The sequence below is a fragment of the Mustela erminea genome, chromosome 17, assembly GCF_009829155.1.
Source record: "Mustela erminea isolate mMusErm1 chromosome 17, mMusErm1.Pri, whole genome shotgun sequence".
Classification (NCBI taxonomy): domain Eukaryota; kingdom Metazoa; phylum Chordata; class Mammalia; order Carnivora; family Mustelidae; genus Mustela; species Mustela erminea.
This window is the reverse complement of record NC_045630.1, coordinates 1497198-1511009: the sequence shown is the minus strand read 5'-3', so window position 1 is coordinate 1511009 and position 13812 is coordinate 1497198. Positions and strand designations below refer to the sequence as shown.

At 39.0% G+C, this 13812-nt stretch overlaps 1 protein-coding gene across 4 annotated transcripts in view; it reads left to right on the top strand.

Moving 5' to 3' along the window:
* Nucleotides 1-13812, top strand: part of NME7 (NME/NM23 family member 7) — a 265751-nt gene that overhangs the window by 69420 nt on the left and 182519 nt on the right. For all 4 annotated transcript variants that reach the window (XM_032318639.1, XM_032318637.1, XM_032318638.1 and 1 more), the window contains exon 7: nucleotides 4334-4439. In XM_032318639.1, coding sequence (XP_032174530.1) covers nucleotides 4334-4439 — 106 coding nt within the window. The remainder of the gene's footprint in view (nucleotides 1-4333; nucleotides 4440-13812) is intronic.

The following is a 13812-nucleotide window of genomic DNA, read 5'->3' as shown; positions in this document are numbered from 1 at the left end:
ATTTAATTCTCACAGTCTCCCATGCATTTGCTTATATCGTCCCAATTTAGCAGGAACTGAGACTCAGTGAGTTTAAACACCTTGGCCTCATGAAGCCTTGAGCCCAGGCATCTCTGGCTCCACAGCTCTGAGCTTGACCACCAGCTTCCACTATGTGCGCTGAAGTGGTGGCCTACCTGGTTTTAAACATTACAGTTTTTTATTTCATTTTGTGTTGTGTTGTGTTTTCTGTTTTGTATTTTGTTTTCTATATTTTGTTATATATTTTGTTTCATTTTATATTTTATTTTTTAGTGATAGTGAGAGAGAGCACAGAGAGGGCAGGGAGAGGGAGAAGCAGACTCAGACTCCCCACTGAGCAGGGAGCCTGTGTGGGGCTCAATCCCAGCACTCGGGGATCATGACCTGAGCTGAAGGCAAATGCTTAACTTAGCCACCCAGGTACTCCCTTTATAGTCTTTTAAAACACAGAAGTAACAGAAACACTCTGGAGAATTTGGACATTGAGAACGGAAGTTTGGCAATAGTCATCCTGCCAGTGATGTTTACAGCTGTTTATGGCATATTTCTTCCTGCTCGTTCCCTTGATTATTTATATATTTTACAAACTAAACACCACATACATGATTTTAATTTAATTTGATTCCTTTTTTCACTTAATACAACATTTTACACGTTACCAGATTACTGTTATAAGAGTAAACTTCAGTGGGTGCAGAATATTTGTGGTATGAATTTAACATTTATTTAAACATCCCCTTACTTTTGTACATTTTGTTATGTTCTTAATTGTTTTTATTTGTACATAAGGCTGCATCATGGAGCTAAATATGAAACTAAGTCATGTGACTTCCTATTTTATTTCTTAGTTTTTTAGATTTTCTGAGAACAGATTTCTTATTTGATATTAGAGTATGTAAAGAGAAAGTTCAATATTTTAATATTTTAGGGCATTTACAAAAAGGATATTTATTTAAAATTATAAAAGTTTTGGAGAAACATTTAACTGGCAGCCATTTCATGATACTTTTATTATGGTAATTAAAGATATGAATGTAGAGTAGTCAGATGTTTTAGTGAGATTACCGTGAGCTCTTAGGTGAAATTTATGTAGTGCAACTGTATACTTTACAATTTGTTAAATATAGTAAAAAAAAAAAAATTTGAAGATTCCATGAGTCTATTCTGTTTTTTGAGAAAGTTCCATAACTCTGTCTTTTGCTGTGAGGCAGTTTAGGAGCATATAAAAGGCTACAAGTAATAGCAAGGACCCTTGGAAGGAGAGGAGCTTTATGCCATGGGTTTAAGCAGCGCATATCACAAAGGGGAATTTTTTTGTGTGACTTTACATTTGTATGAAGTCTCTGATTGAGTTGCCGTGACAATGGCCTGGTAGAAGCGCTTTTGCAAATGTTAGCTGGGATTGGTGATTGGGACAGATAGGCCCAGTTATGTAGGGAGAAAGAGAAAGGAAAGCCATGGAATCGAGTTACTCCCTGTCACTCAGAATGTGTATTTAAATAAAACCTTTATATTCCTTGCCTTAAATACATATTCATTCAGCATATGTAAATGAGTACTTGGAAAGTTGGCATTTTCATTTTCTTAAAGTTGAGGAAGAAAAGAAATGCAAGTTGAGACCAAAACAATTGAAATAATTGGCCCAATAATTGTTTAAAACTGAAGTGGAACAATTGAGCACAGCTTCTTTACTTTTTTTTTTTTATTTTTTTTTAAAGATTTTATTTGTTTACTTGACAGATCACAAGTAGGCAGAGAGGCAGGCAGAGAGAGGAGGAAGCAGGCTCCCCGCTGAGCAGAGAGCCCGATGCGGGGCTCCATCCCAGGACCCTGAGATCATGACCTGAACTGAAGGCAGAGGCCTAACCCATTGAGCCACCCAGGCGCCCCAGCTTCTTTTTTTTGAAAGGCAGACGTGGAAAAGGCTCAGGGCTTTGGAACCAGTGTGACCTGGATTTAAATATTGGCTTTGCTACTTGTGAACCCATAAGGGCTTGTTACTCAGGCTTTCAGGGTGTCATTTCTCTCATTTCGGCAATGTGGATAGATAGATTCTATTTAGCATGTGCAGAATTTATTAGTTTCTGAATTTCAGTCAGTTCAAAATATGGGAAGTCACTAGTGAACCAGACCAGGTCCTGACTCTCTTGAAGCGTCCATCCATTGCGATGGTTGGGTGCTGCTGGATAGTAAGTAAACAGGCATAAAACGTGTCGGACGGTCAGTGCTCTGAGAAGAACAGAGAAGGAGGAGAAGGGGTAGAAAAAGACCGGGCTGGGGGAAGGGTTGTGTGTCGAGTAGAGGCGAGGAATGCTACCAAGGGTGGGTCAGGAATCGTCACGTTATGTTTTAGCAGAGATCAGAAGGAGGTGAGGGGGAAAACCAAGCAAATGTCCCGGAGAAAGAGTGTTCCGGGAGAAAGGGAACAACGCACGGAGGAAACACGTTGGCTACTTTCAGGTAAACGGTGAGTGCATGAGGCCAGCGAGGCCGGGTGGGAAGTCTGAGTGTTTTCACGGGACGAGGGGACTGGCTCAGGGAATTGCTGGGGGCCAGACCGCGTTCGGCCTTCCAGACCTCTAGAGCTTCAGCGTTCTTTCCGAAGGCGTGAAAGACCCCTGGAGAGTCTGCGCAGAGGAGGGACGTGATGTTTTACAGGTTTCCTGCTGCTGCCCTGCTGAGAATCAATCGATCAGGCCAGGTGGGCGTGGGTGTGTGGGGACGAAGCGGGCATGGGAGGTCACTAGGTTAGAGCAGCGTCAAAGGGCGCTCTGGTGCTGGGCCTGGACCAGGGTGACATGTGGAAGTGGCTGGATTCTGGAAGCATTCCGAACGGTTTCCTGAGAGACTGAGTGGATGGCTAAGAAAAGGACAGGAGTGTTTTTCTTTCAGTTGGCCTGTGCAGTCGGAGGGGCAGGAACAACAGGGAGGGAGTGCACAGACTTGCGGGGTCGGCGGAAATCAGGACATTTTCAATAGGAATTATCTCCAAGTGGGGGTGGCGCAGGTGTAGGGGTGGAGTTTAGGAAGGAGGCTGGACTGGAGGCAGGCGCATGGGAGCCGACAGATGGTGGGAGGTGGTTTATTACTCTTTGTACTACTACTCAGGGAGAGTAATAAAGGCAGCAGTATGGTGAAAAAGTCCTTGCTGTCCAAGGAGTAGAGCATTTTCATTCTGAAAAGTCTTCGTGCCAGGAGTGCACAGGCATATCATTACTCTTCGGACAATTCCTCATCTTCTCTGTGGTTCTTAAAATTGTACATCGATGTGGCACATTAACACAGTCTGTGATCTTCCCATTCTTAAATTCATCGAAAAATGCGATTTACTTTGAGCCATTTGTCTTAGGTGTTAAAGGACCTACAGTGCTATGCAGGTTAGTTACTGGCTTCACACTTAACATTTGTGATGGGCAATTACCCCCCAAACCACAATTTTATAAAAGTACAGGGGACTCACTGGGAGCATCACCAGCTTAAGTTGGTGGAACTCTTTGGAGCCGGAGAGAGAGGGTTCTCTAGGGAATAGTAGAAACAACAGTAACAAAAGCTTAAAGGCAGGAAAGATCTGTCTAAATACTTAGTGTGACTGTGTTTGTGGCTAGTACAAGTTGCTGAGTTGTCATCTCTGAACCGTGTGCAAAGCAAATCACATAGCTTGAATCTGGTTATAAAATACAGTTTATATGATCTAATTGTATGCTAGAACTGTAGTAAGTTCATTAGTTTTTTCTTTTCAAGATTTTATTTTTGAGTAATCTCTACACCCAACATAGGGCTTGAACTTACAACCCCATGATCAAGAGTTTCATGCTCTACTGACTGAACCAGCCAGGTGCCCCAGGTCATTAGTTTTAACTAGTTAAAACTAATTTTGTGGTTTTGATTCTTAAATATGAATCTGCTTCTATAAAGAATTCCTACTTTTTAATTTTACATATTTTAATAGAAAGTTTAAAATTGGACCTGTGTCTATGAACTAATGCTTTGGGGGAAATGAGAACTTTGTATTCATTACTGTCCATATTCAAAGTATGTTAAGATGTTATTAGTTTTAATCCTGGGGCAGAATGATACATATTCTCATTACTCTAATTAATACTTTTTATATGATCTTTTGATTATAAGACTTAAAACAGGGTTCTGTAAGTCAGTTAGCCTTTGTAAAAATCATTTTTAGAAAACTTGAAGCGAATAATTTATATTACGAACTTCAAAAGTAATTGCGTAGTTTTTCCCCCTCTCACATAAATATCCCAGAAGTTCGAGCTAAGGGATTACATAGGTCAAATTTATTTCTCTCTGTCTTTAGGAAATGGAGTTATTTTTTCCTTCAAGCGGAGTTTGTGGACCAGCAAACACTGCTAAATTTACAAATTGTACCTGTTGCATTATTAAGCCCCATGCCATCAGTGAAGGTAAGTGCTATCTTGAATACAATATACCCAAATGCATTTTGTTAATAAGAGCTTATTTTGTTAGTTTACCTTCTTGATCTATTTTATATGCAGAAATTAAAATATAATTTTAATATTTTAATTTTTTTCTTTAAAGTCACATGAATGAAGGTGACATGAGATAAAAAATCTGTCTCCATCTATATTTATACTCTTAAAAAGGTTTTTCTTGAGTTGCTGATCATGGTCATGCTTATCCTGTTTCAGGTCTTGATTCCTTGACTTTTAATCTGCCTTGCTTTTCCAATCACATAACCGATTCACTCAATTCACTGAAATAATTCTCCTAATGTACAATTTAAAACAATGTCTACCACATCTGTGGTTTGCCCTTTCTGAGAAAGCTGGGGAAACTTCCTTCTGAAACAAAGTTCTTTGAATAAATAAATAAATACACACACACACACGTATGTACATGCGTAGATAGGTAGATTGTATATATGGCTGTATACTGAGAGTTTGCAGGCGTTTTTATCTTATTTGTCATCTTCTATTTATTTAGTCTTGTATGTAGTTTTGTCAACTATTCCAAATCCTTTTGGAAATGAGATGGGTATAATTTTTTTAAGTATTTATTTTATTTTAATTAGTTTTTAATTTTTTTTATTAACATATAATGTACTATTTGCCCCAGAGGTACAGGTTTGTGAATCGTGAGGTTTACACACTTCACAGCACTCACCTTAGCACATACCCTTCCCCAATGTCCATAATTCCACCACCCTCTCTCAATCCCCCTCCCCCCAGAAACCCTCAGTTTGTTTTGTGAGATTAAGAGTTTCTTATGATTTGTCTCCCTCCTGATCCCATCTTTGTTTCATTTATTCCTTTCCTACCCCTCAAGTCCCCCACATTGCCTCTCAACTTCCTCATATGATAATTATCTTTTGCTGATTGACTTATTTCACTCAGCATAATACTCTGTAGTTCCATCCACGTCGTCACAAATGGCAAGATTTCATTTCTTTTGATGGCTACATAGTATTCCATTGTATGTATATATACCACATCTTCTTTAGCCATTCATCTGTTGATGGACATCTAGGTTCTTTCCATGGTTTGGCTATTGTAGACATTGCTCCTATAAACATTTGGGTGCGCGTGCCCCTTTGGATCACTACATTTGTATCTTTGGGGTAAATACCCCGTAGTGTGATTTCTGGGTCATAGGATAGCTCTATTTTCAACTTTTTTTTTTTTTTTTTTAAGATTTTATATATTTATTTGACAGAGAGATCACAAGTTGGCAGAGAGGCAGGCAGAGAGAGGGGGAAGCAGGCTCCCTGCTGAGCAGAGTCTGATATGGGGCTTGATCCCAGGACCCTGAGACCATGACCTGAGCTGAAGGCAGAGGCTTAACCCACTGCGCCACCCAGGCGCCCCTATTTTCAACTTTTTGAGGAACCTCCATGCTGATTTCCAGAGTGGCTGCACCAGCTTGCATTCCCACCAACAGTGTAGGAGGGTTCCCCTTTCTCCGCATCCTCGCCAGCATCTGTCATTTCCTAACTTGTTAATTTTAGCCATTCTGACTGGTGTGAGGTGGTATCTCATTGTGGTTGTGATTTGTATTTCCCTGATGCCGAGTGATGTGGAGCACTTTTTCACATGTCTTTTGGCCATCTGGATGTCTTTGCAGAAATGTCTGTTCATGTCCTCTGCCCATTTCTTGATTGGATAATTTGTTCTTTGAGTGTTGAGTTTGATAAGTTCTTTGTAGATGTTGGATACTAGTCCTTTATCTGATACATCATTTGCAAATATCTTCTCCCATTCTGTCAGTTGTCTTTTGGTTTTGGTGACTGTTTCCTTTGCTGTGCAAAAGCTTTTAATCTTGATGAAGTCCCAATAGTTCATTTTTGCCCTTGCTTCCCTTGCCTTTGGTGATGTTCCTAGGTAGAAGTTGCTGTGGCTGAGGTCGAAGAGCTTCCTGCCTGTGTTCTCCTCAAGGATTTTGATGGATTCCTGTCTCACATTGAGGTCCTTCATCCATTTTGAGTCTATTTTCATGTGTGATGTAAGGAAATGGTCCAGTTTCATTTTTCTGCATGTGGCTGTCCAATTTTCCCAACACCATTTGTTGAAGTGAGTGTTTTTTTTCCTTTGGACATTCTTTCCTGCTTTATCAAAGATTAGTTGACCACAGAATTGAGGGTCTATTTCTGGGCTCTCTATTCTGTTCCATTGATCTATGTGTCTGTTTCTGTGCCAGTAACATACTGTCCTGATGATGACAGCTTTGTAATAGAGCTTGAAGTCTGCAATTGTGATGCCACCAACTTTGGCTTTCTTTTTCAATATTCCTCTAGCTATTCGAGGTCTTTTCTGGTTCCATATAAATTTTAGGATCCTTTGTTCCTTTTCTTTGGAAAAAATGGATGGGATTTTGATAGGGATTGCATTAAATGTATAGATTGCTTTAGGTAGCATTGACATTTTCACAATATTTGTTCTTCCAATCCATGATCATGGAACATTTTCCCATTTCTTTGTGTCTTCTTCAATTTCTTTCATGAGTACTTTATAGTTTTCTGAGTACAGATTCTTTGCCTCTTTGGTTAGGTTTATGTCTAGGTATCTTATGGTTTTGGGTGCAATTGTAATAATTTCTCTTTCCTTTGTCTTGCTGTTGGTGTATAGAAATGCAAGTGATTTCTGTGTATTGATTTTATATCCTGACACTTGACTGAATTCCTGTACAAGTTCTAGCAGATTTGGAGTGGAGTCTTTTGCATTTTCTGCATAAAGTATCCTATCATCTCCAAAGAGTGTAGTTTGACTACTTCTTTGTTTATTTGAATGCCTTTTATTTCTTTTTGTTGTCTGATTACTGAGGCTAGGACTTCTAGTACTATGTTGAATAGCAGTGGTTATAATGGACATCCCTGCCACGTTACTGACCTTATGGGAAAAGCTCTCAGTTTTTCTCCATTGAGAATGATATTCGCTGTGGGTTTTTCATAGATGGCTTTAATGATATTGAGTATGTACCCCTCTGTACCTCCCTACACTGTGAAGAGTTTTGAACAAGAAAGGATGCTGTATTTGTCAAATGCTTTTTCAGCATCTATTGAGAGTATCATACGGTTCTTGTTCTTTCTTTTATTAATGTATTGCATCACATTGATTAATTTGTGGATGTTGAATCAACCTTGTGGCCCTGGAATAAATCCCACTTGGTTGTGGTGAATAATCCTTTTAATGTACCATTGGATCCTACTGGCTAGTATTTTGGTGAGAATTTTCGCATCTGTGTTCATCAAGGATGTTGGTCTGTAATTCTCTTTTTTGATGGGATCTTTGTCTGGTTTTGTGATCAAGATAATGCTGGCCTCATAAAATGAGTTTGGAAGTTTTTCTTCCATTTCTATTTTTTGGAACAGTTTCAGGAGAATAGGAATTAGTTCTTCTTTAAATGCTTGATAGAATTCCTCTGGGAAGCCGTCTGGCCCTGGGCTCTTGTTTTTTGGGAGACTTTTGATGACTGCTTCAATCTCTTTACTGGTTATGGGTCTGTTCAGGTTTTCTATTTCTTCCTGGCTCAGTTTTGGTAGTTTATATGTCTCTAGGAATGCATCCATTTCTTCCAGATTGTCAAATTTGCTGGTGTATAGTTGCTCAGAATATGTTCTTATAATTGTTTGTATTTCTTTAGTGTTGGTTGTGATCTCTCCTCTTCCATTCATGATTTTATTTATTTGGGTCCTTTCTGTTTTCTTTTTGATACGTGTGGCCAGGGGTTTATCAATCTTATTAATTCTTTCAAAGAACCAGCTCTTAGTTTCATTGATTTGTTCTACTGTTCTTTTGGTATCTATTTCATTGATTTCTGCTCTGATCTTTATTATTTCTCTTTTCCTGCTGGGTTTAGGTGAGAAACTATTTCCCAATATTTTAAAGAATGAAATATATATATATGTATATGTATGTGTATACACATGCACACAAGGGTAAACACAGTGAAGGGATAGCATATGTTTGTAAAGATGAAAATTAAAAAAAAAATTCTAAGAAAGGAGCTAATAAGATAAATTGGGAAAAGAAAGAAAAACAGTGGAGAGAATTTGCTCAGGCTGGAGACTAGAACCAAGCTCTGTGATAGATTTAGGGTATATTTTGATCTATTAGAAGTTGTATCCCAAAATTTTTTAGAAGAAAAAACCCTATGTGTGTACAAAAGATAAAGTTAGATACAATGAAGGATAAAATATGACTATAATAATGAAGGTTCAAAAAGATTTATTTCAAGAAAGGAATTTTTAAGATCAACTAGTTAAGAAAACATTAAATGAGAAAAGAGTAGAACTAAAAAAAATTAGAATAAGAAAAAAAATTTTTAAATCTTAATTACCTTTGCAAGACTAAAGAATCATGGGGAGAAAGCCATGAATTCCATGCTTTGCTTTCCCCTCTTCTGGAATTGTGCTCGTCTCCTTGATCAGTAAACTCGGTCTTGGCTGGATGTTCTTGCCGATCTTCTGGGGGAGGGACCTTTTTCCCCGATTCTCAATTGTCTTTGCCTCAACTGTCTTTGCGGCACCGCCTTTATGGGGCGTGGGGGTGGGGCTAAGCTATCTGCTCAGGTTCTTGCTCGGAGCTTTTGTTCCCGGAGCACTTTCTGAACTGCTCTGGGGGACGGGAATGAAGATGTCGGCCGCCCAGTCTCGGGCCAGAGGAGCCAAGAACTTGGGGCCCCACTCCTCAGTGCGATCTTGAGAAAAGAGAAAACCCTCCCATGTCCCTGGTCTCCAGCCGCGCTCCGAGCTCCCCTGGCCTGGGACGAGTATTTTTGTCTCTGGTGCGCGGCCCCGTTTGGAGTCTCCAAACCCAGCAGATTCCTGCCGCGCCCCTGTGCCGCTCCTTCCTGGGGAGGAAGGTAGTTCTCTCCGGGTCTGCCACTTGCGGGGTCCCTGCGGGAACAGCAGTGGTCGGACTGTGCCTCCGATCACAATCTATGGCAACCCCGAGCTGAGTGCTCCCTCCTGGGCTCCGTCTCTGCAGCCGGCTTCCCCGCTCTGACACCCGGGAGCTCTGCCGCACTCAGACGCCCCGTCTTTCTGTGACCCTGAGGGTCCTGAGACCACCCTGTCCCCAGGAGGTCTCCACCTCCGCTTACCCTCTGGAGCAACGTCCCTCATGGAACAGACTTCTAAAAGTTTGGATTTTGTGCTCCGCTGCTCTGCCCCTTGCTGGGAGCCGCCCCCCCTGCCACCCCAATTTCCTGTTGATTTGGAGTCACTTCTCTGCATGTTCTACCTCAGAAAGTGGTCGATTTTCTGTTCCTAGAATTGCTGCTGTTCTTCTCTTCGATCTCCTGTTGGGCTTGTAGGTGTTCCCAGTGGTTTGATAACTGTCTAGCTGATCTCCTGTGACCTGATGTCATCTCAGTGTGCTACTCCTCTGCCATCTTGTCCCCTCCAAGAACGGTATAATTTAAAAGATTATCTTTTAAAAAGCTAGAAGATTCTAAATAATAAACATAATTCAACAGGGTTTTTAGTTTTATTTTTTCTAAATATCAAAGTAATTCAGGTATAGAGTAGAAAATTTGGGGAAAAAGGTAAAATAAATAGTAAAAGTTACCTGTTTTCTCATGATCTTGATAGTTGTTAATATTTTTTTCATTGTTAATATTTTTATATTTCCTCTAAATCCATGTGTGTATGTGTGTATGTGTGTAAACTGACATGTAATTGTTAACATGGTTGAGATGTATGTCCATAGGCTACCATTTTAATTTGATTTAAGGAGCATTTTGGGGATGCTCTGAATTCCTCATGAATATTTCAACATTTGTACACTATACAGTCCTATAGATGTAGTATAAAATTCGGGTACTTAGGTTGTTTCCAGGTTTTTGATGTTAAAAATAAGTTTTAAAGAATATTTGTACATAAATATTTGATAATATCTCTAATCATTTCCTCTGGCTAGTTTCCTAGAAATAGAATTATCGGTTGAAAGGATCTGAACTTAAAAGATCTTATTGAATAATGAATGAATACTTCTTTAATTATTGAGGAAGTACTTTAATATCTTGTAGATCCTTAGGACCACAATTACAGGGAACTATCATGCATGATGGTTAGTGAACATTTATGGAGACCTTGACACCTTACACTGGGTTGTAAACTGAGTACCTTATGCATTATCTCCTTTAATATTCACAGCAATTATGCCAAGTTCTTGGATGTATCATAATAAGTGAGCTGAGGCTGTCTGATAATAGGTTATTTCTGCCAGATTAGAGTAGGGAATCCAAGAGGCCTGCCTGGTCTCTCTTAACCTCTGTGTTCTTCACTCGACATACACAGCTCTGTAGCAAGATGGTGGGAGGAACATGGTTAGCAGCACCGCCCAGGGGGTAATGATAATATTTGGTGTTGATAAGCTTTGGAAAATGAAATTGGGATTACCTTGGGCTGAATACACACACACTTACACCCACATACATACAGACAAACACTCATACACACATATACACATAGATACGTACGTAATGTACACACATATTTCAGTGTGGTGAGACAAATTCTTGCTTAATGGGCTCAACTTCATTAAAAAACTTATCTTTGGCCTCTTCATACATTTCAATCTTTTTTCTCTCTTTTTTTTCCTTTTTCTCCCTCTATTGGGTTTTTAACTCGTTTAATTTTTTCAGCAAAATGTGATGCTTGGAGAGACAGGAATAAAATAGAATTATAGTAAATACCAGTTAATACTTTAATAATTGCATAGGTAAATATATCTGAAATCTAATAACAATGATTAAATGAAAAGGCAATGTCAGAATGACTGATTTTATATTTATACTGGTTTAAATAGTTTTTAGTCAGAGCTAGTCTTTGAAGATTAGTTGTATTTCATGTGTTTATCTTTGGTTCATAATAGAAACATGAGTTGATCAAAGGAAATTTTTGTAAAATCTAATCAGATGGCAGAATAATGTGAATTTTGGCACTTCAAGGCTTTTTTTAATTTCCTTTCTAAATCTCAATTTTAGGGATCCTGGTAGACCATTTTTAAATGTACAAATAATCCAATTCAGCTTAGTTTAAATTGTGGTTACCAGGAAATAGAGTTTGAAGTCCTGTGTTGAATTAATTGTTAGATTTATGCAGACTCTTTCATTGCTGGTTTATGTTTATCTTTTTCTATAATGATCTCACTTCCTGGCATATTTAATTTCACCTATGGTCTAGCATAGGGAGAAGAGATTTTTTTAAAAAAGGTATTGTTGATAGGAGAGCATTTGAAATCAAATGGGTTAATTTCCTTCTGTTGACTCTCAGCTCACCCAGAGAAGGCCAGAATAGCTTTAATCAAGCAGAACTGTGGCTTACTACAAGGAGAGCACAACTTGGCAGTGTTGATTGAGTTTGGGGTTTGACCTTGAGAGATTTAAGGCGGGTCTTCCAGTGCAGTGATCTGATTGAAACTGTTTAAGTTCCTGATACAGTAGTTTAGGGTTAGTGGAAACAGTGAGACAAGGATCTTAACCAAGTCTTGTAAGTACACAGTTGTTGGATAAGTGAGTTGTTTGTCCATTTGGGGGAATGGTGTGAAAAGGGGACGGTTTGAGTAGTCTATTGTTGGAGTAAATGGACTTTTGGGAACTTCTTGAAGTCAACAATGAAGTTATTTACTGATTTACAGCCTTATCTTTCAGTAAGAATTTCTTGGCACAAATAATAAAGTCATGTGGCTGTAGGCCCCCTCAGTTCTGAGTCCTGTAGTTAATGTATATGGATGTGGAGTTTACTTCCAAGAGAGCTAGAAAAGAGACCTTAATTTGCAGAGTAGATGGTGGGAAAAAATAATGAGGTGCACTTGAAGCATTTGCAAGTCTCTTCATGTTTGTAGATTGAAGTACATTTTGTCTTTTGGGGACTCAGGTTTTAAAGGGAAGAAAAGCAAGGTGAATGTTCTTGTTTTCTTTTTAATTTAAAAACTAGGCAATGTATTTGTTTTGATGTCCTCAGTATTTCATTAGTTAGTTTAATTTCATCAATGAAATGAATTATTTTTACTCTGGAATCAGGCTGTGTGGGCTCAGATTTTGGCTCTGCTACTTAACTAGCCATGGGACATTGAATACATTACTTAACCTCCTTGTTGATAAAATAAGAATAATACAGTACACCTTCTTTAATGGGTAACTGTAAGGATTAAATGCTTTGAGCGTAATGCTTCAATGACTAAATGATTAATTAAATGATTGAATGTGAGGATGAATGTGTGAAGCATCATGTCCCACACAGAGCTGTATGTGTTAGTGTTGCTGTTGTGATTACTACTGTGTCACTGCTACCACTGCTGCTAAGATCATTCGTTGCCTTTTAATTTTTAAGTGAAGTTAATGACTCCTTAGTAATAAAGCAGTGGATTAAAATGCTAACAAATTTCAACCTCTACATCCATCGTCCACAGGGAAAAACACCCCTGTCATTGTTAAGGACCAAAGTGGTTAAGTTCTGGATCTAGTCTAAATCCATGAACTAGGATTACCGCTTCCATCCGGTTGACTTGGCAGCTGTCAGCTGTTACCTGTTCTTGTCTACCATGGGGGGCCTGGGCAGAATGTAGGGGGAGCCACTTGTAGTGCTCCCCAAGTTTAGTCTTTCAAAATGTTAGAATCCTGAAGTTTTGTTGGAAATTGTCCTTTCTTATAATAGATTTATGCATTAAGCAGTTTTACTGCATTGTTATAACACTGTCCTTCCTAAAATTTAGTTTCTTCCTCAGTAAAATGAGTCAAGATGGTTTGTAAGTTTCCTCTCAGCTTTTTAACCCAGTATTCTCTATCCTTGTGTTGTGTTTTGGCTGGAAAATTAATGCTATTTTCATGGAGACTGTTTCAAAGCAATTTTAGATCGTCAGTGTTTTCAAAAAGGCATATACAGACAGGGTTGGGGTCTGTTTGCTCTTAATTAGGAAGCAAATCTATGAGAATATTGGCCAGTTTGTAAATTTACCCCAGAATTGGCTCCAGTATGCTCCTGGAAACAGGACTGATAACAGCAAGATCGTTTTTACCAAGTTCTTCCCTTTTCAAATCGGGATATTCTTGCTCAGAGCTTTTGCAGAATTTTAATTTCTACCGCGTGGTAGTTTTGATGCGAGGTTGGCCCAGCACCTGAGAGACACATTCCACTGATGGCAGCCCCATGATTTGGGGCTGACTGAGTTGGTTAAATTCTCAGCTTTTTTTGTATTAGATTTCCTTCAAGTAATTCAGCTTCTGGGACATTGTCAAAGAGACGTGAAATTTTTTGGTGCAAAGAGATTGGATGTGAACATCGTAAATCTATCTCTGTTTCAATGAAAATTCTTG